Raw genomic sequence first — 25474 nt, 5'->3', positions numbered from 1 at the left:
AATTACAAACCTAATATTACTGAGCTCAGTTGATCTATGTATTGTTTGAATTACAAATTTAATATTACTGAACTCAGTTAATCTATGTATTGTTTGAATTACAAACTTAATATTACTGAACTCAGTTAATCTATGTATTGTTTGAATTACAAACTTAATATTACTGAACTCAGTTAATCTACAGGTTGTTTAAATTACACCTTTAATGTCACTGAACTCAGTTAATCTACAGGTTGTTTAAATTACACCTTTAATGTTACTGAACTCAGTTAATCTACAGGTTGTTTAAATTACACCTTTAATGTTACTGAACTCAATTAATCTACAGGTTGTTTAAATTACACCTTTAATGTTACTGAACTCAGTTAATCTACAGGTTGTTTAAATTACACCTTTAATGTTATTAAACTCAGTTAATTTTAAAGTTTGTTTAAATTACACCTTTAATGTAACTGAACTCAGTTAATCTATGTATTGTTTGAATTACAAACTTAATATTACTGAGCTCAGTTGATCTATGTATTGTTTGAATTACAAATTTAATATTACTGAACACAGTTGATCTATGTATTGTTTTAATTACACCTTTAATGTTACTGAACTCAGTTGATCTATGTATTGTTTGAATTACAAACTTAATATTACTGAACTCAGTTAATCTACAGGTTGTTTGAATTACAAATTTAATATTACTGAACTCAGTTGATCTATGTATTGTTTGAATTACAAATTTAATGTTACTGAACTCAGTTAATCTACAGGTTGTTTGAATTACACCTTTAATGTTACTGAACTCAGTTGATCTATGTATTGTTTGAATTACAAACTTAATATTACTGAACTCAGTTAATCTACAGGTTGTTTGAATTACAAATTTAATATTACCGAACTCAATTGATCTATGTATTGTTTGAATTAAAAACTTAATATTACTGAACGCAGTTAATCTATTGGTTGTTTGAATTACAAACTTAACGTTACTGTAACAATGATTATCTAAATTCTTTTCTCTTGTGTTTTCTATTATAATAATTTTACAGAAACGTATTTTTATTGTAATACCTATTGTAACTAGCGGTTTGTTTCAGTTTCAATTTATTCCAGTAACGAAGGTCTTTATAAGTGAACAGTTCTAATACCGTACAATGAAAAAGTAGTGAAAGTTGTTTTATTAAATAGAATTATATGAAACTTAACATACGTGGATATACAAATTTATTTCCTTTTAACAATAAAATTTAACAACAAGAAAGAAATATGTGACGTCACTTGGTCATAACAATTACATGAAGAATACGTTGTTGTTTTCTATAAGTCAAGGTTTCAAATTTTTAAGTGACTTTTCAGTGACTTGAACTGTTTTGATCAGTTAAAGTACAAACACCAGATTTTCTCAGACGAAATGTTTAGATAAGCTAAACCAAAAACGCCAGATCTTCCCTGATGAATTATTTGCATCAGTTAAAGAACAAACATTAAATTTCTCAGTTGAAGTAAGAACTAGAAAAACACAACAACATTGTTTTCATTGTGGGTCTCCAAGAGATCAAGACCATACAGGTTCGTTTCGCCATGGTCCGAGATAAAGTCGTGGAATTAAAGTACTGTTACATGACACCAGGGGATTCCTTGAAAAACAATAAGTATATGAGAAATATATATTTTAATTTTATTACTATCCAAGATCAGTCATGTAAACTACAAATATAGATAAGAAAGGATAACGTAAACAATATTTTATTTTATTTAAAATTTCTTGTAACTATAGCATGGCCCCTGTCATGAAATCGATAAACATATCTTTAATGGCGGGCGTAGATATAACCGATCATTAAATGCCTTATGATATGTATTACTTTCGATTTAAGGCACTGGCTTTATCAGTTCATAATGTATATATTTTTTTCAAAATTCCTTCAAGCTTTATTTGGAATTGAAAGTTATTAAGAAGCTTTCTGATATACAAAATATACACCAATTGAAAATACCAAATCGGAAATACATAAAAGTACAGTTATCACATGAAATACGAAAACAAAGTAATTCATTCACTGCTTGGATATAAAACAGCATAATTGGGTATACATAAAAAAACTGTAAGAATTATTACGCCCTAGTTTTCATCGTAATCGGTATATGAATAGTTTTTCTGTAATTTCAGTGTCCTTGGAACATTTAAATACATCTTATAAAGTTACAAGACAGTGATCAAAGATTAGTCCTGGGAACAATGAAACACTTCTTATAACGTTACAAGACAGTGAACAAAGATTAGCTCTGGGAACATTTAAACACGACTTATAAAGTTACAAGACAGTAAACAAAATTTGGTCATGGGAACGATGAAACACGACTTACAAAGTTACAAGACAGTAAACAAAATTTGATCATGGGAACGATGAAACACGACTTCAAAGTTACAAGACAGTAAACAAAGTTTGGTCATGGGAACGATGAAACACAACTTATAAAGTTACAACACAATAAACAAAATTTGGTCATGGGAACGATGAAACACGTCTTATAAAGTTACAAGACAGTAAACAAGATTTGGTTATGGGAACGATGAAACACGTCTTATAAAGTTACAAGACAGTAAACAAAATTTGGTCATGAGAACGATGAAACACGTCTTATAAAGTTACAAGACAGTAAACAAAATGTGGTCATGGGAACAATAAAACACGTCTTATAAAGTTACAAGACAGTAAACAAAATTTAGTCATGGGAACGATGAAACACGACTTATAAAGTTACAAGACAGTAAACAAAATTTGGTCATGAGAACGATGAAACACGACTTATAAAGTTACAAGACAGTAAACAAAATGTGGTCATGGGAACAGTTAAACACGTCTTATAAATTTACAAGACAGTAAAAGAAAACCTGCTAGTTGTAATAGAAAATCACGCTAGTTGTAATAGAAAAAAACATGTTACCTTTTTTAACCTTCTATTGAGTTGTTGCAATTACAACTATATGTTGCATGGCTCCACAGATGTTTGAAAATAGTGCAAAGTGCAAACTGTTTAATTCTACCTCACATACATTATTCGTTTCATCATTTTTTAACGATAAACAAATAACCTTACACGATACAACAGCTTCATCAATTCAATATACTAGTAACATTTTTAGAGTTATACAAATGTTGCTAACATTTTACGTGTGTAACATTGATTGTTTGAGCCACTTTTTTTGCTGTTCGTCGATATAAAAATACAAGTGCAAGTTTATCAAAGATTTTCCTTTTTGTTATTTGTCTATTTCCTCTAAGAAAACAATATTTCAATTTGTTTTATATTTCACAGATAATAACTGCGTTACTCACCAGATGGGGTTGGGTTGTAGGAAAGCAAACGGCTGCATTACTTCGAACATGTCGCTGTTGTCGCATATTATGCGGGCTAAGCTCGATTTCCTTATTTCAGCTAGTTGAGCTAGAATATTAGAAAACACTCTATGATTTACATAATTCTTTCTTGTGTTCGTATTGTCACCATTTCAGGTTTAACGATTACTTGAAATTCATAAGTACAGTAGAATGTATATTGTGTTATCTAACTTATATATATATATATATATATATATATATACAAATTTTGTTGTTGTTTTGAATTAAGCACAAAGCTACTCAATGGGCGATCTGTGCTCTACCTACTACGGGTATCGAAACCCGGTTTTTAGCGTTGAAAATCCGCAGACATACCGCTGAGCCACTTGGGGATTTCAGGTTTTAAACAGATTTTAGGTTTGGTTTGGTTTGTTTTGATTTTCGCGCAAAATTACACGAAGACTATCTGCGCTAGCTGTCCTTAATTTATGAGTGTAAGACTAACAGTAGGCAGCTAGTCATCACCACCCACCGCCAACTATTGGGCTACTCTTTAACCAACAAATAATGGGATTAATCGTCACATTATAACACTCCCACGGCTGAAAGGGCGAGCTTGTTTGGTGTGGCGGTGATTCAAACCCGCGACCCTTGGATTATGAGTCGAGTGCCATGCCGGGCCCAGATTTTAAAAATGTTTGATTGGAACGTAGAAACCTTTCGAGACGTAGAAATGTGCAAGAAAACCGTTCATCATTTGGATTATTTCTGTAAAATATTTTCAACTTGAGGAACGAAAGGATAATTTTTAAAAATGTCATTAACTTGTTTCGCCTTAAAGTAATAACAGCATAAAAACTGATGAAACATAATATACCAGTCTACTATTAAAAATAACTGAATTAAAAGAAAAGCTGAAGCCAACATCACTCTATTTTAGCAGTGTAAGACTAGAGGGAGGACAGCTAGTCATCACCACCCACCGCCAACTCTTCTGCTACTCTTTCACCAACGAATAGTTAGACTGACAGAAACATTATAACGCCCCCACGGCTGAATGGGTGAGCATGTTTGATGCAATGGGGGTTCGAGCCTGCGACCCTTGAATTATCAGTTGAGTGCCTTGCCAGCCGGGCCATGAAATAATGTACCAAAGTAAATACCAAATCTTAACAAAAGTAAACTAAAGCTGCTTACTCTTAAAAAAACAAACAAACGGGTATAGGTTATCAAAACAAATAAATCTTTATAATATAAAACAAAATAAAAGAGAATAAGTTATCGAAACTGATAACTCTTTAATGTACTTCCTGAGTCTGGGAACTTCCTATCCACAACCCGCAAATAGGAGACCAAAATAAGTAACTCTCTACTGTAAGTAAGGACCTTTCTACTGTAAGTAAGTAACTTTCTACTGTAAGTAAGTAACTTTTTACTGTAAGTAAGAAACTTTCTACTGTAAGTAAGTAACTCTCTACTGTAAGTAAGTACCTTTCTTCTGTAAGTAAGTAACTTTCTACTGTAAGTAAGTACCTTTCTACTGTAAGTAAGTAACTTTTTACTGTAAGTAAGTAACTTTTTACTGTAAGTAAGAAACTCTCTACTGTAAGTAAGTAACTCTCTACTGTAAGTAAGTAACTCTCTACTGTAAGTAAGTAACTTTTTACTGTAAGTAAGAGACTTTCTACTGTAAGTAAGTAACTTTTTTTGCTGTAAGTGAAGTGAAACTCTCTACTGTAGGTAAGTGACTCTCTGCTGTGAGTAAGTGCCTTTCTTCTGTGAGTAACTCTCTACTGTGAAGTGGGACCTTTCTGCTGTAAGTGGTGGCTTTTTTACTGTGAGTAAGTAACTTTTTTGCTGTGGGTGAGAACTTTCTACTGTGGGTGAGTGAGTGACTTTTGCTGTGAAGTGAGTAACTCTCTACTGTGAAGTAAGTAACTCTCTACTGTGAGTGAAGTGACTTTTTTACTGTGAAGTAAGAACTTTCTACTGTGAGGTAGGTAAGTAACTTTTTTGCTGTGAAGTAAGTGACTCTCTGCTGTGAAGTAAGTAACTCTCTGCTGTGAGTGAAGTAACTCTCTACTGTGAAGTGAAGTGGCTTTTTTACTGTGAGTAAAGTGGCTTTCTACTATAAGTAAGTAACTTTTTTGCTGTGAGTGAAGTAACTTTCTACTGTGAAGTAAGTAACTCTCTACTGTAAGTAAGTAACTCTCTACTGTGGAGTGAGTGACTCTCTACTGTGCACCCTTTCTTCTGTGAGTAAGTGACTTTCTGCTGTAAGTGGGGTGCCTTTCTGCTGTGAAGTGAAGTAACTTTTTTTGCTGTGAAGTGAAGTGACTTTTTTACTGTGAGTAAGAGCTTTCTGCTGTGAAGTGGAGTGAGTGACTTTTTTTTGCTGTAAGTAACTCTCTGCTGTAAGTGAGTGACTCTCTACTGTGAGTAAGTGACTCTCTGCTGTGAGGTGGTAATCCTTTCTACTGTAAGTGAAGTAACTTTTACTGTGAGTAAGAACTTTCTACTGTAAGGTTGGTAAGTGAACTTTTTTACTGTGAGTAAGTAACTTTCTACTGTAAGTAAGTAACTCTCTACTGTAAGTAAGGAACTCTCTACTGTAAGTAAGTAACTTTCTACTGTAAGTAAGTAACTCTCTACTGTAAGTAAGGAACTCTCTACTGTAAGTATCTCTCTACTGTAAGTAAGGAACTCTCTACTGTAAGTATCTCTCTACTGTAAGTAAGTAACTCTCTACTGTAAGTAAGGAACTCTCTACTGTAAGTAATTTCTCCTAAACGTTGCAGAGCTACTTTCCTGTGGCGCAGTGTTAAACTTGAGGACTTATAACACTAAACATAGAGGTTCAGTCTCTGCATAAACTGACATAACCTGGTGGTTATGATGTTCAACTCGCAATCTGAGGAATACGGATCGAATACCATCACCGAACAAGCTTGCCCTTTCAGACGTGGGGCATTACTGTGACAGTTATCTCACTATTTGATCACAGTACCCCAACATTCGGCGGTTGCTGCTGTTGACTAACTGCCTTTTTTCTAGTCTATCTTTTCTAAGCTAAAGTCCAATAGCCGTGGAGTAGCTTTGCGCGAAATTCAACCAAGGTAACGCGTTGTACAAACATGTGCAGACAAATCACATGTATGTTTTAGATTGTTATATCCGTCGAATAGTTCGACGGATGATATTCGAACCGTTCGAATTCTTAAACTCACAATATTCTATTGGGTTCAGGAATAATTCGTGAGCGTTTTTTCAAGTTAAACAAATATATTCATAAATGAAACGCTTTCGCAAAATATTTCATGTCATTTGGTAGATAATTTTTTGCTCTAATAGATGGTGTGTTTGATTTTCATATGTCTTTAATTTTTGCTTTCATTTTCAGCTCATTAAATGGACTGTCAAGTGGACAAAATCGAGCATTTTCGACACCATCTGCTTTTCGCATTTAATTTCTTGCAATTTCGTTTAAAACAATGCATAATATATACCTAGGTATTACATGAAATAAAGTATCATAATAAATATTTTGGGTGTAATGTGTTCATGCATTGAAGTATTGTATAGTCTTGCATGTAATGCTTGAATGAAATTATTTAAAAACGCTCACGAATTATTCCTCAACCTAATACAAGAAGAAATTTCTGTCAGTTAAAATGAGGAGTATTTTGTTAAATAACAAAGTTTTCGACTTAAATTCCTGTAGTATTACAATACATACGCTCGGTGAAGGACGACTCCATGTTTCCGTTTTCATACCACAAGCGATCTCCTAGCTTCAGCCTTCGGAACTGGTCGGCCACGATACACGCAAACGTCGGGCCGAGAGTAGCGTAGGGGATGGAGTACTCGGCTATACCGGCCGGAAATAAGTCTATATCATTCACGTTCCTGAGTGTATTAAATTAAACTTGTTAGCCTATGAGCTTGATAAAAATTATGATTTAAAATAACACATTATGAAGACTTTGAAAGATCACCCGCATTTGAGAATATGAAAAATCATAATAGTCTTATAGATAAATCAATTAGAAATCTAATATTTATCTATCTAGCTAATATCCCTTCAAAGTTGCTTTATTGGAAGACAATGAACCGAGAACTGAATTACTTTCAAACCTAACACTCACTTACTCACCACGTGATTCTACTAATTAAGAAACAAATATTTAAGTTGATTAAGAATCTTAAACATGTTTTTGTAAGCGAGTACTTTATTTGTCTCTTTTGAAAATAGTTAGGCCACAAATAAAATTATATATTTATGTTTGTATTCATAAATATTACAATACAAACATCAACAGTGAGGCCATAAACAAAATTATAAATTTATGATTGTATCCATAAATAATACAATAAGAACATAAACAGTTAGATCATAAATAAAGTTATAAATTTATGTTTGTATCCATAAATAATACAATAAGAACAGCAACAGTTAGATCACAAATAAAGTTATAAATTTATGTTTGTATCCATAAATAATACAATAAGAACATCAACAGTTAGATCACAAATAAAGTTATAAATTTATGTTTGTATCCATAAATAATACAATAAGAACATCAACAGTTAGATCACAAATAAAGTTATAAATTTATGTTTGTATCCATAAATAATACAATAAGAACATCAACAGTTAGATCACAAATAAAGTTATAAATTTATGTTTGTATCCATAAATAATACAATAAGAACATCAACAGTTAGATCACAAATAAAGTTATAAATTTATGTTTGTATCCATAAATAATACAATAAGAACATCAACAGTTAGATCACAAATAAAGTTATAAATTTATGTTTGTACCATAAATAATACAATAAGAACATCAACAGTTAGATCACAAATAAAGTTATAAATTTATGTTTGTACCATAAATAATACAATAAGAACATCAACAGTTAGATCACAAATAAAGTTATAAATTTATGTTTGTATCCATAAATAATACAATAAGAACATCAACAGTTAGATCACAAATAAAGTTATAAATTTATGTTTGTACCATAAATAATACAATACGAACATCAACAGTTAGATCACAAATAAAGTTATAAATTTATGTTTGTACCATAAATAATACAATAAGAACATCAACAGTTAGATCACAAATAAAGTTATAAATTTATGTTTGTATCCATAAATAATACAATAAGAACATCAACAGTTAGATCACAAATAAAGTTATAAATTTATGTTTGTATCCATAAATAATACAATAAGAACATCAACAGTTAGATCACAAATAAAGTTATAAATTTATGTTTGTATCCATAAATAATACAATAAGAACATCAACAGTTAGATCACAAATAAAGTTATAAATTTATGTTTGTATCCATAAATAATACAATAAGAACATCAACAGTTAGATCACAAATAAAGTTATAAATTTATGTTTGTATCCATAAATAATACAATAAGAACATCAACAGTTAGATCACAAATAAAGTTATAAATTTATGTTTGTATCCATAAATAATACAATAAGAACATCAACAGTGAGGCCATAAACAAAATTACAAATTTATGTCTGTAACTTTGAATAATACAATAAAAATATCACGTTCTTCCTGAAGAAAAAAGAATCTTTAAACTAATCCACAGGAAGCAAATCCCCCAGTGGCACGTGTGTAGTCTGAGGTAATACTTGTACAAAGTTTAATGACTAAATCAAATATTTATGCTAAAAAATAACACATAAAAGTATTATATTATTAATGTAACTTTACCCGTATTGTTCTAAAATTTTGTTTCAGAATAAACATTGTTTCAATTAGGGATTCTGGAAATACTATTGCTAACTTACCTGTAAAGTGATTTGAAAGCACTGATTGAGTTCGGGTTCATCCAGGGAATCAAATCGTCGAAAGATTGAGCCTTGGGCAATCCACAGTGTTCCCTCCAAGCATTGTAACCTGGAAGTCCGTGATCGCGCCCTCTTTGAATATTCAATGCAACCAGATCCATTCCAAATTCTTTACCAGGAGGTTGAAAAAGATGGTTGGTCAACTGTGTAGGTAACGATTCGTTGAATAATAGGTAGTGACAAATCTGACTGTTACATACTTATAAAAGTGTTTTCTCTTTTTCGTTTAATAACTATTTACACTGACCAAGAGTCCTATACATTATCGAAACTTGTATTTTAAAGGTGTGGAAACGAGCCTTCTTGATGTGAAATACTGAATACTTTTAAATTTCGAAGAGTTGATATTTTAATTAATGACAAAACAGTGAAAAGGTGTGGAAATGAGCCTTCTTGATGTGAAATACTGAATACTTTTAAATTTCGAAGAGTTGATATTTTAATTAATGACAAAACAGTGAAAAGGTGTGGAAACGAGCCTTCTTGATGTGAAATACCGAATACTTTTAAATTTCGAAGAGTTGATATATTAATTAATGACAAAACAGTGAAAAGGTGTGGAAACGAGCCTTCTTGATGTGAAATACCGAATACTTTTAAATTTCGAAGAGTTGATATTTTAATTAATGACAAAACAGTGAAAAGGTGTGGAAACGAGCCTTCTTGATGTGAAATACCGAATACTTATAAATTTCGAAGAGTTGATATTTTAATTAATGACAAAACAGTGAAAAGGTGTGGAAACGAGCCTTCTTGATGTGAAATACCGAATACTTATAAATTTCGAAGAGTTGATATTTTAATTAATGACAAAACAGTGAAAAGGTGTGGAAACGAGCCTTCTTGATGTGAAATACCGAATACTTTTAAATTTCGAAAAGTTGATATTTTAATTAATGACAAAACAGTGATACGTAAGGAGAGCATATTACGAAATCTATGAATAGCTTGGAAACAAAGTCATCGTATGCATTGTTGTATACATGATTTGTATACTAAACAAAGTATTGTAGAATACATTAAACTAACATGGGTAGATTCGTGTCACTCATGAAACGTATTATTGCATCATCAAACTGACAGTCGTGAATTGTCGCTGGTCGAACATAGCACTGTACATGAGGTGATAATAAATAAATTACTTGAAATAACAAAGACGGGATAAAAAAAAACTGTCGTTGCACCATACACAAATTAATGTAGTAAGAAAACGACAAACCTCATTAGTGACAAACGAATCGAATCGCTGGGAAGGTTGTCTAACTAAACCCCGCAATAAATGGTCCAGGTTACCAGGCTCGTAGAGTCGAGAAGGGTTGAAAAATGCGTCCCTTATAGACACCTTATCAACTATCTTGTTAGGTTTCTCTATTAAGTCCAATGTTCCCTGAATGAAGAAAACAAGGGTGCCTAAATATACAGCTTTTAAGTTCGTAAAAAAAATAAAATAAATCTGTATTTCAATAACCACACAGAACAAAGTTCACTATTTAAATGATTTTTTAAACAAAACAAAGTGATTTTTAGGTTACTACATGTTCATATTAATCTGGGTTAATCACTGATCATCACATTTTCACTACTTAAATATAAACGAAAATACACAAATATTGTACCTGTACTAGAGTGTGGCCATAGCGATAAGCAGCTGCTCCAAAAGCATTCGCGATTCCTGGATTCAGAGTTGGATCGTAGTTCGTGCTGTGCCCTCTGCGTTTCAACAACAAGTTAAACTTACTCATTACTCCTCTACCTGAAACATATAAAGGTTAATATTACTTAAATATCCTGAAATATATAAAGGTTAATATTACTTAAATATCCTGAAACATATAGAGGTTAATATTACTTAGATATCCTAAAACATATAAAGGTTAATATTACTAAGATATCCTGAAACATATAGAGGTTAATATTACTTAGATATCCTGAAACATATAGAGGTTAATATTACTTAGATATCCTGAAACATATAAAGGTTAATATTACTCCTCTACCTGAAACATATAAAGGTTAATATTACTTAAATATCCTGAAACATATAAAGGTTAATATTACTTAGATATCCTGAAACATATAAAGGTTGATATTACTTAGATATCATGAAACATATAAAGGTTAATATTACTTAGATATCCTGAAACATATAAAGGTTAATATCACTTAGACATCCTGAAACATATAAAGGTTAATATTACTTAGATATCCTGAAACATATAAAGGTTAATATTACTTAGATATCCTGAAACATATAAAGGTTAATATTACTTAGATATCCTGAAACATATAGAGGTTAGTATTTCTTAGATATCCTGAAACATATAAAGGTTAATATTACTCCTCTACCTGAAACATATAAAGGTTAATATTACTTAAATATCCTGAAACATATAAAGGTTAATATTACTTAGATATCCTGAAACATATAAAGGTTAATATTACTTAGATATCCTGAAACATATAAAGGTTGATATTACTTAGATATCATGAAACATATAAAGGTTAATATTACTTAGATATCCTGAAACATATAAAGGTTAATATCACTTAGACATCCTGAAACATATAAAGGTTAATATTACTTAGATATCCTGAAACATATAAAGGTTAATATTACTTAGATATCCTGAAACATATAAAGTTTAATATCACTTAGACATCCTGAAACATATAAAGGTTAATATTACTTAGATATCCTGAAACATATAGAGGTTAGTATTTCTTAGATATCCTGAAACATATAAAGGTTAATATTACTCCTCTACCTGAAACATATAAAGGTTAATATTACTTTGATATCCTGAAACATATAAAGGTTAATATTACTTAGATATCCTGAAACATATAAAGGTTAATATTACTCCTCTACCTGAAACATATAAAGGTTAATATTACTTAGATATCCTGAAACATATAAAGGTTAATATTACTTAGATATCCTGAAACATATAAAGGTTAATATTACTTGGATATCCTGAAACATATAAAGGTTAATATTACTTTGATATCCTGAAACATATAAAGGTTAATATTATTTAGATATCCTGAAACATATAAAGGTTAATATCACTTAGACATCCTGAAACATATAAAGGTTAATATTACTTAGATATCCTGAAACATATAGAGGTTAATATTACTCCTCTACCTGACACATATAAAGGTTAATATTACTTAAATATCCTGAAACATATAAAGGTTAATATTACTTAGATATCCTGAAACATATAAAGGTTAATATTACTCCTCTACCTGAAACATATAAAGGTTAATATTACTTAAATATCCTGAAACATATAAAGGTTAATATTACTTAGATATCCTGAAACATATAAAGGTTAATATTACTTAGATATCCTGAAACATATAAAGGTTGATATTACTTAGATATCATGAAACATATAAAGGTTAATATTACTTAGATATCCTGAAACATATAAAGGTTAATATTACTTAGATATCCTGAAACATATAAAGTTTAATATCACTTAGACATCCTGAAACATATAAAGGTTAATATTACTTAGATATCCTGAAACATATAGAGGTTAGTATTTCTTAGATATCCTGAAACATATAAAGGTTAATATTACTCCTCTACCTGAAACATATAAAGGTTAATATTACTTTGATATCCTGAAACATATAGAGGTTAATATTACTAAGATATCCTGAAACATATAAAGGTTAATATTACTCCTCTACCTGAAACATATAAAGGTTAATATTACTTAAATATCCTGAAACATATAAAGGTTAATATTACTTAGATATCCTGAAACATATAAAGGTTAATATTACTTAGATATCCTGAAACATATAAAGGTTGATATTACTTAGATATCATGAAACATATAAAGGTTAATATTACTTAGATATCATGAAACATATAAAGGTTAATATTACTTAGATATCCTGAAACATATAGAGGTTAGTATTTCTTAGATATCCTGAAACATATAAAGGTTAATATTACTCCTCTACCTGAAACATATAAAGGTTAATATTACTTTGATATCCTGAAACATATAAAGGTTAATATTACTCCTCTACCTGAAACATATAAAGGTTAATATTACTTAGATATCCTGAAACATATAAAGGTTAATATTACTTAGATATCCTGAAACATATAAAGGTTAATATTACTTGGATATCCTGAAACATATAAAGGTTAATATTACTTTGATATCCTGAAACATATAAAGGTTAATATTATTTAGATATCCTGAAACATATAAAGGTTAATATCACTTAGACATCCTGAAACATATATAGGTTAATATTACTTAGATATCCTGAAACATATAGAGGTTAATATTACTCCTCTACCTGAAACATATAAAGGTTAATATTACTTAAATATCCTGAAACATATAAAGGTTAATATTACTTTGATATCCTGAAACATATAAAGGTTAATATTACTTAGATATCCTGAAACATATAAAGGTTAATATTACTTAGATATCCTGAAACATATAAAGGTTAATATTACTTAGATATCCTGAATTGGCTACTCATGTATAACGACAGGCGGCATTAGAGTCAACACGGTAGTTTAAAAGAAATAGAATGTAACTAAACAGCATGTCCTTCGCTCAGATAAGGTTATCTACCTGAAACTATGCCAGAAACAAAAACAAAAGTCAGTAAAAGATAAAAATTTAGACATTGTAAAATGTAGCCTTATTAGGAGAGGTATCTGTTGAAGTAGGAAACACTGGTGAGAATACATCACTCATCGAACTTCAGTTATCATTAGAACAAAAATTAGAACTAAAAAGAAAAAGGAATTTAAGAGCAGATAGAGGTCCTGAAACACACACAATTCTAAATATAAAAAAACGTGTTCTTACTTTCATATTTATATTTCACGAGTAATTAACAGATGTGTGTTTTACAATTGTTTAAACTGCAGCTTTCGACATGAATTTTCTTTTACGTAAATCTAAACCAGCATTTAAAACGAGATAAAATTATTCTGCGTCTTTTATCACAAAAAAAGGACGCAACATGTACCACGTGCAAGATGGTTTACTGCTTATAATTTCATTTTTAGAAAACCCTTTCAGAAAAACCTACGTTCAATAAAAGCCTGACCTCACTGAACCTTGAAAAGAAGTACCGTTGCTCATTTCTTTAAAATACCAAATAAAGATAGTTCATATTTTAAAAGATGCTCCTTACCTAACAAAAGAGGCAAGAATTCGTTGAAGACAATGTGTTGCATCTCAGCTCCGACAATTCGGCGTGATTCCTGGTACAATATTTCGTCATTCCAGCCAGGATTGTAATAGGCTAGAACTCTGGCCACCCTGTTGTGCTCCCTCATCCAGATAGTATGGAGAACAGCTAAATCAACCTGCTCGTTAGCACGTTCGTCACCTGCACGAGCATAGCCACTCCGTCAGCGATGTTTTAATAATTTTAATTAACCAGTCTTCAATTAAACACAATTTGTCTTAGCTTTCTAAATAATTTTGAATATTTTACGTTTGACGTAAATACATTTTAACAAAGTAATTTCGTTTTCGTCAAATATTTATTTTCTATTAAATACAATTTTTCTTTACCTTTTAAATACTATTAAGTCATCTAAATTTGTCATACACGCACACACACACACATGTAGACAAAGCCATCCCGTCTTCGTAAAATATTTAGAACTGGCTTTATCCAACTGCTTAAGTTTAAGTATTGTACACATTACATCATATATCCTAATAATTTCCATTTTAATAGTTAATAAACGTTAAACCTCTGACAACCAGCTGGATCATTGCTGCTGTTTCCTTTCTACTTGTCAGAACATTATACTCAACAAGTCTCAATAACAATATGTTCAAGTACTGAAGTTAAAGGTAGCCGAGATTACGGCTATTGTAACCTTATCGTAAATCCGAAGGTTCATGGTTCAAGTCACGATGCCGAAAAAAAATGCTCCGCTCTTATATCTGTGGGTGCACTATAAGTTTGTTTATTTTATAGCAAAGCCACGCTAGACTTACTGCGTTGTCCACTGCGGGAAATCGAACCCAAAATTTTATTGTCATGAACCAGTACCTTTCACTGCTGTCTCTGTGGATAGGTTATGCGCTGTAAAAGTGTTTGTTTGTTTTGGAATTTCACGCAAGGTTACACTAGGACTATCTGCACTAGCCGTCACTAATTTAGCAGTGTAAGACTAGAGGGAAGGCATATAGTCATCACCACCCATTACCAAATCTTGGGCTACTCTTTTACCAACGAATAGTGGAATTGACCGTCACACCAAACATGCTCGCCCTTTCAGCCATGGGGGCGTTAATTGTGACGGTCATTCCAACTCTTTGTTAGTAAAAGAGTAGCCCAAGATTTGGCGGTGGATGGTGATGACTAGCTGCTTTCCCTCTAGCCTTACACTGCTAAATTAAGGACGGCTAGCGCAAATAACTATCGTGTAGCTTTGTGCAAAATTCAAACCAAAACAAACAAACCATTCAAACCCTTGTAATTTTAAGCATGATAAGTACACATTATTGGTAGACTGTTTTGAATATCATAGTGTACGCTTTTACAGAATTCAAGTTTGAATTTTGTTTACCATTGTATTCTCAAGAAAATTCGTTATATTACTGACGTCTTGCTTGCCAAAGTGAAATATAAATTATATTTGTGGAATAACATTTATAAAAACCTGCTCAAACTAATATATATATCAGTAGTAACGTCATGATCACTTCTATTAGCAACTCAGGAATTTAGATAACGTATGAATTTGGTTTCCTACAAGCTTGTCTGATGGAACTGATATTTCTTAGGATGTGCACTCATCCGTTAAGCTTAACCAAGCTAACACACCACAAATTTCGAAACAATTGTAGTTTTTCACTTAATTAATGCAGAGCGTATTGTTTAATTGTTGGTTTGTTTATTTTGAATTTCGCGCAAAGCTACTCGAGGGCTATCTGCGCTAGCCGCTCCTAATTTAGCAGTGGAAGACTAGAGGGAAGGCAGCTAGTCATCACCATTTAAATCCCTGTCGAACCAAATATGCTCACCCTTTCAGCTGTGACGGCGTTGTAATGTGACGGTCGATTCTACTATTCGTTGGTAAAAGAGTAGCCCAAGAGTTGGCGCTGGATGGTGACGACTTGCTGTTTTCTCTCTAGTCTTACACTGCTAAGTTCGGGAAGACTTGAGCAGATAGCTTCGTGTAGCTTTGTGCGAAATTAAAAACAAACCAAAAATTTGTTGAATATTTATTAAATTTTTCTTTATCCTTACGGAGATGGCATAACAGCAATGAATGTGGTTATTCGCAAAGGGAAAAAAAATGTAATATCTCTTAAATTAATAAAATGAGACAATTAATAGTGAAAAATGTTTTCTGATATCCCCGAAGCATATCCGGCTGAGGAAAACGAAAACTGTTCGTTATAAAAAAACAAAACACATACACTTACTATATTGCATGGATTTACCTGTAAAACTAAAGTTATTTTATTTTGTAGATCTATCTGCAAGAACCAAGCTACTTTATTGTATGGATTTACCTGCTTTAAAGCACAAGAAATCATTATTTGCCTGAGACTGCTCACATTCGACGTTTTGATCGGTTTCTTTGGGTAAGAGCTCAACGTTCCCAAGCCTAGAAACCCGCAGGAGTCCTAAAGAGAAAAGAAACACTATCAGTGATTCGCCGTTTCGTAATTCAGATACGACAATTTAAGCATTCCGGACACAAATCTTAGTTCCTATTGGTTTCTACTCTACAATTAGCAAAGTGATTTACTATCATGGACTAATCAACCGACCTGATTTTTAGTCTAAGAACAAATCAGTGCCGTACTGATTGTTAAAGTTAGTGTCTGTTTATCGTATTACAAGATGAATGATTTCCTGTCTTCGTGTGACACCTGGTTCTTATTCAGTGAATATTTTATTCACGTATACTTGTTAATTTATATCAATGGCATTTTATGGATTTTAGAAATCGCGTAACTCAAAGGTCTTGCTTCATGAAGACTGACTTTCCTTGTGTTTTAAGCACGTTGGTGGTTCTGGATCCCTCTAAAATATTTGTGAATTAAAGACTTAAACCGCTCGCAGGCTGCTATGTCCTACATATAAACTATTTCCTTTGCGTCTTAAGCATCTTGTTCCATACTATATGAAGAGACTATGCTATTTAATATTCTAACTCTCGAGTCATAGACGTACTCCACTATTTTCATATAGGTGTCATATCATTTGTGTTTTCAGAACTCACTTCATATCATCATATAAAGGTTCTTGATATATATATATATAGGCTAGATTCTTTCAGTATTAAAATCGCGGGTTACTTATAAGTTTCCCAATACAGAACCATTACTAAGAGCTCAATTAAAACATGTGGATTATCTTATGTAGTGACAACGTTGCGTGCTTTTTTTTAAAATTAGAATCTCTTGTAAGCGCTTTTACGAATAAACAATATCGACTTAAAAACAAGAAAACCGTCTGACTTTGGGCAAATACTGAAACGTCACCTGAGAAAACTCTGAAACAATGACGAACGAAATACTTATTTAAAACACATATCTTATGTTTTTATTAATATTAAACATTGATATTACTAAGGATTGCATTGGAGATATTATTGTATTGAGTAAGTATCAATAAAAACAATACTAGAATCACTGAAGAAGAAATAAACGCTACGTAACACAATTTTTGCTTTTTCTTGTTCCTGGGAAGAAAGTGTTATTTTCCAATTGCTTAAGCCTAAAATAAATGAAAAAAGACCTATTTTTCTCTTCAAACTTTACCTTTGTGACCTGGGTAATGAAATTTTCAAATTTACCCATTTTTCAGAACATTCCACGTAGGTTCAGTGTTGAGTAGCTGATAGAGAAATTTCTCGAACTTACAAAAATTTTCTAGAATATTGTAGAACTTACGAGAATTTTCAAGAATGAAAGTGTACAAGTCTCAAGTCAGAGGAAGTGTCACCAACGTTTGTCAAGCCTTTTCACTCGTCAAGATGGGGTCTGCTTCTGCCACAGTGTATCCAGTTCGTGCAGGGCAATTGGAATTGCCTGTAACTCGAACGAGTGGCACCTCTTCATTGATAACTTATCCAAAGGCCTCAAAACTGTGTTGCTCCATAACGGGAATAAGTGTCCGTCTCTTCCCCTGGCTCATTCGGTGCACCTCAAAGAGGAATATAACAGCGTCAAGACCTTGCTAGAAGCCTTGAAGTATGATAAGGTTAAAGGAGGTTAAAGGAGACTTCAAAATGGTGGCATTTCTGATGGGTCTCCAAGGAGGCTTCATCAAGTTTCCCTGTTATCTCTTCCTTTGGGACAGCAGGAACACTGCAGCGCACTACAACAGGAAACACTGACCACAAAGGACTGAGTTCTCTGTGGGGAGGCACAATGTCAAGTGTGAGCCACTAGTGAACCTCCAGAAGGTGTTGTTCCTACCATTACACATAAAATTGGGTCTTATGAAACAATTTGTCACAGCTCTTGATAAGGAGTCTGCAGCCTTCAAGTACCTTCGAGACTTCTTCTCTAAGCTGTCTGAGGCAAAGGTCAAAGATAATGACTTCGTTGGACAACAAACAAAAAGATCTTGGAGTGCACAGAATTCCCCAAAAAGCTCAGTAGGAAGGAAGAAAAGATTGGACATCTTCATCGCAGTGGTTCGGGGCTTCTTGGGCAATCAGAAGGCCGAAAATTATGTGGAACTGGTTGAGGCTCTGGTGAAGAACTACGGCAACATGGGCTTCAGGATGTCCCTGAAAGTTCATATCCTTGACGCTCATCTTGATAAATTAAAGAAAAACATGGGAGTATACTCAGTGGAGCAAGGCGAGCACTTCTACCAAGATATACTGGACTTTGAACGCCGCTACCAAGGAGCGTATAACGAAAACATGATGTGAGACTATATGGGGGGCTGATACGTGAAAGTGATTTACATTACAGTTGCAAATCTCGAAAAATTACTCACGTATAAACATTTTTGAATAACTTTAGTACAAATACATGTAAATCGTGATTCAAATGTTGTTTTATTCAAACCTTATATAAATGAAAATGTGCAGGTCACAAAAGCAAAGTTTGAAAGGAATAATGGCCATTTTCTGTACTTTTGCAACGTAAGCAATTAAGAAATAACATATACTATCCAGGAACAAAATTTGTGTTACATAATGTAATTGATTATGTTATAAAGAGCCAATAGTGATAAAGACAATTCTGGAATCACTACAGATTAAATAAGTGGTTATGTTATAAGTGACAGCATCAATATCAAACGACAATGGAATGAATGGTTGTTAAACAAAAGGTTATATTATAAATAGACAATACAAATAAAAACATTACTAGAATAACTGAAGATTAAATAATAGCTTATATTATAAAAAACCTACATCGATTAGAAAGAAACAACTAAACATTGTGGAGATACACGATTCAACTAGATGGTTTCGTTTAGTAAAGAACTAGGATTCTGAGGTGTTATCTATTCTTTAAAAACTCTATCCGTTGACATTCATTAGATGACTTACCATTGGAATGTTGTCTAAGCTCTTCTTCCTCTATCTTAGTAGATCCATAGACGTTCGAAGCGTCAATGAAAGCCGTTAATTGATTTAGCTGTTCACGAGAACCTGATTAAGACACAACGTGGTTTGGGTGTAAAGTACGTCATGAGGAGGAACAGTAGACATGCTTTTTAATGTAATTTCTGTTTTCACAAATATTTTACTTTATATATATTTTTATTTGTTAAGTTCAAAAATGTACAAAGAAGAGAATGTATGAATACACAATGCTCACAGTAATATGGTTCCATGTAAAGTGGTCTTACGTTGTTGTTAAAGGCGGATTAATACAATCTTAACAACATCCCCAACAGATGCTTACCCAAAGAACAAAGTGGGCGTGGTGACGGAAGTGACCTTACAAACTCCATACATGTTTCACCATGTTTCGAAAAGAAGGGATCGTCCTTCGAAATTGAAATTTCTAAGCAAGCTGGATGGCGCAATCTAGGATTTTTCTGGATTTCTTCTTTGCAGCAAAGTATTCCAGACCCATCGTTCGCTAGTGGACAATCGGTAAAGGGTGTTATCAAAGCGAATTAATTCGTTTACAAAGTTCTAAAGGAATACAACATTAAGATCAAATAGATGTTTCATAATAGTCAAGGTAAAAAGAAAATTCGTTCCTCGTTGGTTAACAAATTATTTTTAATGTGCAAATTAGAAACGATTGCACTTTTCTTACTTAAATTATTTTTTTATCAGGAACAACATTGCATTAAAGATCTCAGTAACAACAAAAGAATTGCGATAGTATTTATACAGGATTTTTTTTTCTTATATCGACGCTTGACTTTTGCAACGTAATATTAAACCTACCTTTTGTTAGCCCTACTAGGGTTAAGTCGTGATCTAGAAACTGTGCAAACTGCATGATGAGTAAGGTGAACGCTCTGTGTGGTTTGTTTGCATCAGGGGTCGCTTTCACCGAGACATCTCGTGCACTGGGTAGAGGACCCCCATCAGAAGCAATCCGTGGTAATGTAAGTCCTATAAAATAAAATGTTGTACGTTACAAATCCGAGTAATTCATGGTCTATTTCGTCACTTTCTTATTTAGATGAGACTTATGTTAAGGATGGTAAACTTAAATAATGGGTCTATATGCAGAGGCCGACAAAAATGTGTGTTTAGACCAATCTTCTAAGTACTCATCGCAACTGATCTGTTAGAAGTTTAGACTTTGTACACTTTTAAAATTCGAATTTATTTAGTCATTAAACGGTTTTTTAATAAAACCATTTCTTTTTTAAACGGTTACCCAAATCCATTTCTTCTTTAATGAGTTTTCTAAGGTCAATTTTTTTCTTGAACAATATTTTAAAAACAAATTTCTTCTTTAAACGATTACCTAAATCCATTTCTTCTCTGAGGGGTTTTCTAAGAACAACTTTCTTCTTTAAACGGTTATCTAAATCCATTTCTCCTCTAAGGGGTGTTGTAAGAACAAATTTTTTCTTTAAACGATTACCTAAATCCATTTCTTCTCTGAGGGGTTTTCTAAGAACAACTTTCTTCTTTAAACGGTTATCTAAATCCATTTCTCCTCTAAGGGGTTTTGTAAGAACAAATTTTTTCTTTAAACGATTACCTAAATCCATTTCTTCTCTGAGGGGTTTTCTAAGAACAACTTTCTTCTTTAAACGGTTATCTAAATCCATTTCTTCTCTGAGGGGTTTTGTAAGAACAAATTTCTACTTTAAACGGCTACCTAAATCCATTTCTTCTCTGAGGGGTTTTCTAAGAACAAATTTCTACTTTAAACGGCTACCTAAATCTATTTCTTCTCTGAGGGGTTTTGTAAGAACAAATTTCTACTTTAAACGGCTACCTAAATCTATTTCTTCTCTGAGGGGTTTTGTAAGAACAAATTTCTACTTTAAACGGCTACCTAAATCTATTTCTTCTCTGAGGGGTTTTGTAAGAACAAATTTCTACTTTAAACGGCTACCTAAATCTATTTCTTCTCTGAGGGGTTTTGTAAGAACAAATTTCTACTTTAAACGGCTACCTAAATCTATTTCTTCTCTGAGGGGTTTTGTAAGAACAAATTTCTACTTTAAACGGCTACCTAAATCCATTTCTTCTCTGAGGGGTTTTCTAAGAACAAATTTCTACTTTAAACGGCTACCTAAATCTATTTCTTCTCTGAGGGGTTTTGTAAGAACAAATTTCTACTTTAAACGGCTACCTAAATCTATTTCTTCTCTGAGGGGTTTTCTAAGAACAAATTTCTTCTTTAAACGGTTACCTAAATCCATTTCTTCTCTAAGGGGTTTTGTAAGAACAACTTTCTACTTTAAACGGCTACCTAAATCTATTTCTTCTTTTAAGGAAATTTTCAAGTCAGTTTATTTTTAAATAATATTTTTAATACCAGTGCCTTTGGCATTTATCGTAGTTATCATAGTTATTAGAAATCAACCCAATAAACTGCTCTGAGAGTTGCTTTTATGCAATAATATCACATCAAACATTTCCACATCATTGAACGGACTACATATCAACAGCTGTTCGTTCATGAATTTCATGGATAATAACTTGTGTTGAGGTTTAACTTTGTTTTAATCCGCTTTCTGTGATTACGGGAGTATATTTACTTGTTTGTTTGTTGTAGTTCTATATACAAGTTAATTTAAAGGTCTTCCGCTTTTCCCTTCCCTCTGGACCAATATTCCAGTTACAAATATTTACAGTTTTACAAAAATAATACTTGTAATTGTTTTGGTTTTCTCGAATTATTGGTCTACACTTGATGTAGGAATTTCCTGAAGACGGGATGTGTGATTTAGAAAAGTTTAATGGACATATTATTATTCGTTCCTTCTCTGGTTTGGTTATTTGAATTTCGCGCAAAGCTACACGAGGACTATCTGCGCTAGCCATCCCTAATTTAGCAGAGTTAGACTAGACAAAAGGCAGCTAGTCATCACTGCCCACCGCCAACTTTTGGGTTATTATTTTTACTAACAAATTGTGGGATTGACCGTCACATTATAACGTCTCCACGGCTGAAAGAGCGAACATGTTTGGTGTGGCAGGGATTCGGACCCGCGAACCTCGGATTACAAGTCCAGTGTCTTAATTACCTAGCCATGCCTGGCCTCTTTGGTTGTGTTTCGATCATCAGGAAACGTTGCGTTACGACAGTAACGACCTCCCAACACTTATTATCAATAAAATATTACAAAATAAACCATCACGTCAGTAGGTATTCGAAATGTGAAAGAACATGAGACATATATTTCACGATTAATTTTTACAAAATGTTATATGTGTGTTTTTGTTTTAGCAAAACCATATCAGACTACCTGCTGCGTTCCCCGATGGGAATCGAACCTCCACCTTTTGAGTGTTGTATAACTGTAAAATTACTGCTGCACCACTGGAGGACTTTTAAGTAAGTATGTCTACAATAAGCGTGTCCTTAAATTCCTACAAAGGAGGGTATACACCACATATTTATAAACGAAGCTCCATATATCTAAAGCGACTGTTTGCTTACCATCAGCATAATCTGGTCGTAGTATACGGTTGAAGGCGGTAAAAGATTTGCCCCAGGTAGGATTGCGCAAGTTGTTACAACTACCGTCTATGGTTCGGTACTTTGTTGAAGGACAAGGAGGTTCGATGGGACAAACAGAGTTGGCGACAGTGCCCTTCAAACTGAGACTAGAAAGGCTGTCAGTTATCTGTTGGACGTTCTGATCCAATCTAGAAAATAAATCAAGTTAATGAATATTGTCTTCGAAGGAACACGCAGAAAGTATATTAGAAATTGTTCATTTTATATTTGCACCTTACGTCTAAATGTGTTTTGTATTTTGTTTCGTTACCCACAACACTTTTGACACACGAACAGGGCATTTCAGTAAAAGAAAAAAAATATAAGAGCAAAAAAAACAAAACAAAAAATATACAATTTAGATTATTTTGTTGAGAAAACATACTGTTTTTAATATTTAATCCGAATGTTGTTGTTTTATTTTCCAATACAAAAATTATCCTGGTTTAAATATTTATAAAGAATTTCATTTTCTATGAAATTTTAACGGGAGCCACAAATGGACTTTACTGTTTAAACTACGACTTGTCCTAACTGTACCTGGATTTTATTCATTGTATTGGTTGATTTTATTTTTTCTAACTCTACAACTAAAACTCTAAAGGGCCAACCATATAAAAAATTACGTAAAAATCTTAGAAACGAACTATTTTAGTAAACGAATTAATAATGATATTGATAGTATATGTTTATTTTATTTTATGGCTCGTGTTCTATTAAAATACCTATAACCAATAAAGTCATTAAACCCAAAACGATTTATTGCATATAGTTTCGAAAAAAAATGCGTTTAAACTACCATTGGAGGTGTAAGGGTCTCCATAGGCAGTTCTAGGGTTAACAATAATTTCTCAGAGTAAGATATCCTTACCTTTTGGCTAACGTTTCAGACGCTCTCAGACCAACGAATCCATTGTTTCCCAGCTGTTGAGTGATATTTTTCCTTCCAAAAAACGCCTGATGGAAAGACGTAGCTGTTCCTCTTTCTACAACTAAGCCTACGTTGAGAGAAAATAGGATTTAATCAGGTATTAAAGAAGAAATGGAAGTGTAGAATATAAATATTCTAAAATTATATAGGCACTTTTACATGGTATGTTTTTCCTTGTAATGCTTATGAGTAATATTTTTCAATATTTTTACGAGATTTGTATCCAAACTGTCATGTATCAAACGCACAAAACGACTGACCAGATTGTGGTAAGAATAAACCGACATTCGTGAATTCGTGTTATCGATTTTATTGGTCTCTATCGAAAATTTCATAACAATACAGAGAACTACTTTCACGTTTCGAGTAAAGAAGTCAACCTAAATAAAAGTTGAAGCCCGGAACGTTACATAGAAGGATTGTTTGTAATAAAACAGAAAATAAAGTGGGTCTAAACTGCAGCTGGCAAAATCATCATAAAACAATTAAATTTTTTATTGTAAGTGTTATTACAAAAGTAAAACGCTATTCGTGTAAACATGACTCACCCAGTTTCAAGAGCTTAAATGTCAGTGCGAAAAACTAATTGTTCTGGGGTTATTCGGAATTCTAATCTGAAAATCAGTTCATGAGCCACACGGGTTAACAGGTCAGAATATGTGCATTAAGGGCTTAGGAATGACTATTTAAAACACTGCAAACCAGAAGGGTAGACAATTTGGTCAGCGAACATCTGCCGCTTACACGGCTACTTTTAACTGACTAGCGAGATTGAATATCCTATAACGGCTTCAGTGGCTCGGCATAGTCAGGTTGTTAGGACGCTTGAATCGCAACCTGAGGGTCAAGAGTTCGAATTCCGATTACACCAAACATGCTCAACCTTTCAGCCGGGAGGGCGTTATGAGTGATAGTCAATCCCATTATTCGTTGGTTGAAGAGTAATGGGAGTTGAAGACTAGCTGCCTTCCCTCTAGTCTTACACTGCTAAATTAGGGACAGCTTTGCTCGAAATTCAAAACAAACAAACATCTTCAAAGCTGAGCGCGAGGAGCGTGTTTAGCAGTATATCGTAGCTCAAGTCTTGGACCTTCCGATGCATAGCTCAACACACTGCTCAGCATGCCATGCCCGGATTTATGTGTTTATATCAATCTAAAAAGAGAAGGT

The 25474-nt window shown here is 32.7% G+C and overlaps 1 protein-coding gene across 2 annotated transcripts in view; it reads right to left on the bottom strand.

The window, feature by feature from the left end:
* Positions 1–1198: 1198 nt before the first annotated feature.
* Positions 1199–25474, bottom strand: part of LOC143224848 (salivary peroxidase/catechol oxidase-like) — a 48824-nt gene continuing 24548 nt past the window's right edge. For both annotated transcript variants that reach the window (XM_076453215.1, XM_076453213.1), the window contains 13 exons: positions 24245–24371; positions 23314–23522; positions 20628–20798; positions 20131–20310; positions 19773–19874; positions 16762–16875; positions 14414–14611; positions 10840–10976; positions 10443–10610; positions 9164–9366; positions 7072–7241; positions 3333–3441; positions 1199–1628 (listed from right to left, as the gene is read on the bottom strand). In XM_076453215.1, the coding sequence (XP_076309330.1) occupies positions 1547–1628; positions 3333–3441; positions 7072–7241; positions 9164–9366; positions 10443–10610; positions 10840–10976; positions 14414–14611; positions 16762–16875; positions 19773–19874; positions 20131–20310; positions 20628–20798; positions 23314–23522; positions 24245–24371 (1970 nt within the window). In that variant the 3' untranslated portion in view covers positions 1199–1546. The remainder of the gene's footprint in view (positions 1629–3332; positions 3442–7071; positions 7242–9163; positions 9367–10442; positions 10611–10839; positions 10977–14413; positions 14612–16761; positions 16876–19772; positions 19875–20130; positions 20311–20627; positions 20799–23313; positions 23523–24244; positions 24372–25474) is intronic.

Source organism: Tachypleus tridentatus, chromosome 9 (genome assembly GCF_004210375.1).
Source record: "Tachypleus tridentatus isolate NWPU-2018 chromosome 9, ASM421037v1, whole genome shotgun sequence".
Lineage (NCBI taxonomy): Eukaryota > Metazoa > Arthropoda > Merostomata > Xiphosura > Limulidae > Tachypleus > Tachypleus tridentatus.
The sequence above is the reverse complement of the archived record's forward strand: the minus strand, read 5'-3'. Positions and strand labels throughout refer to the sequence as shown.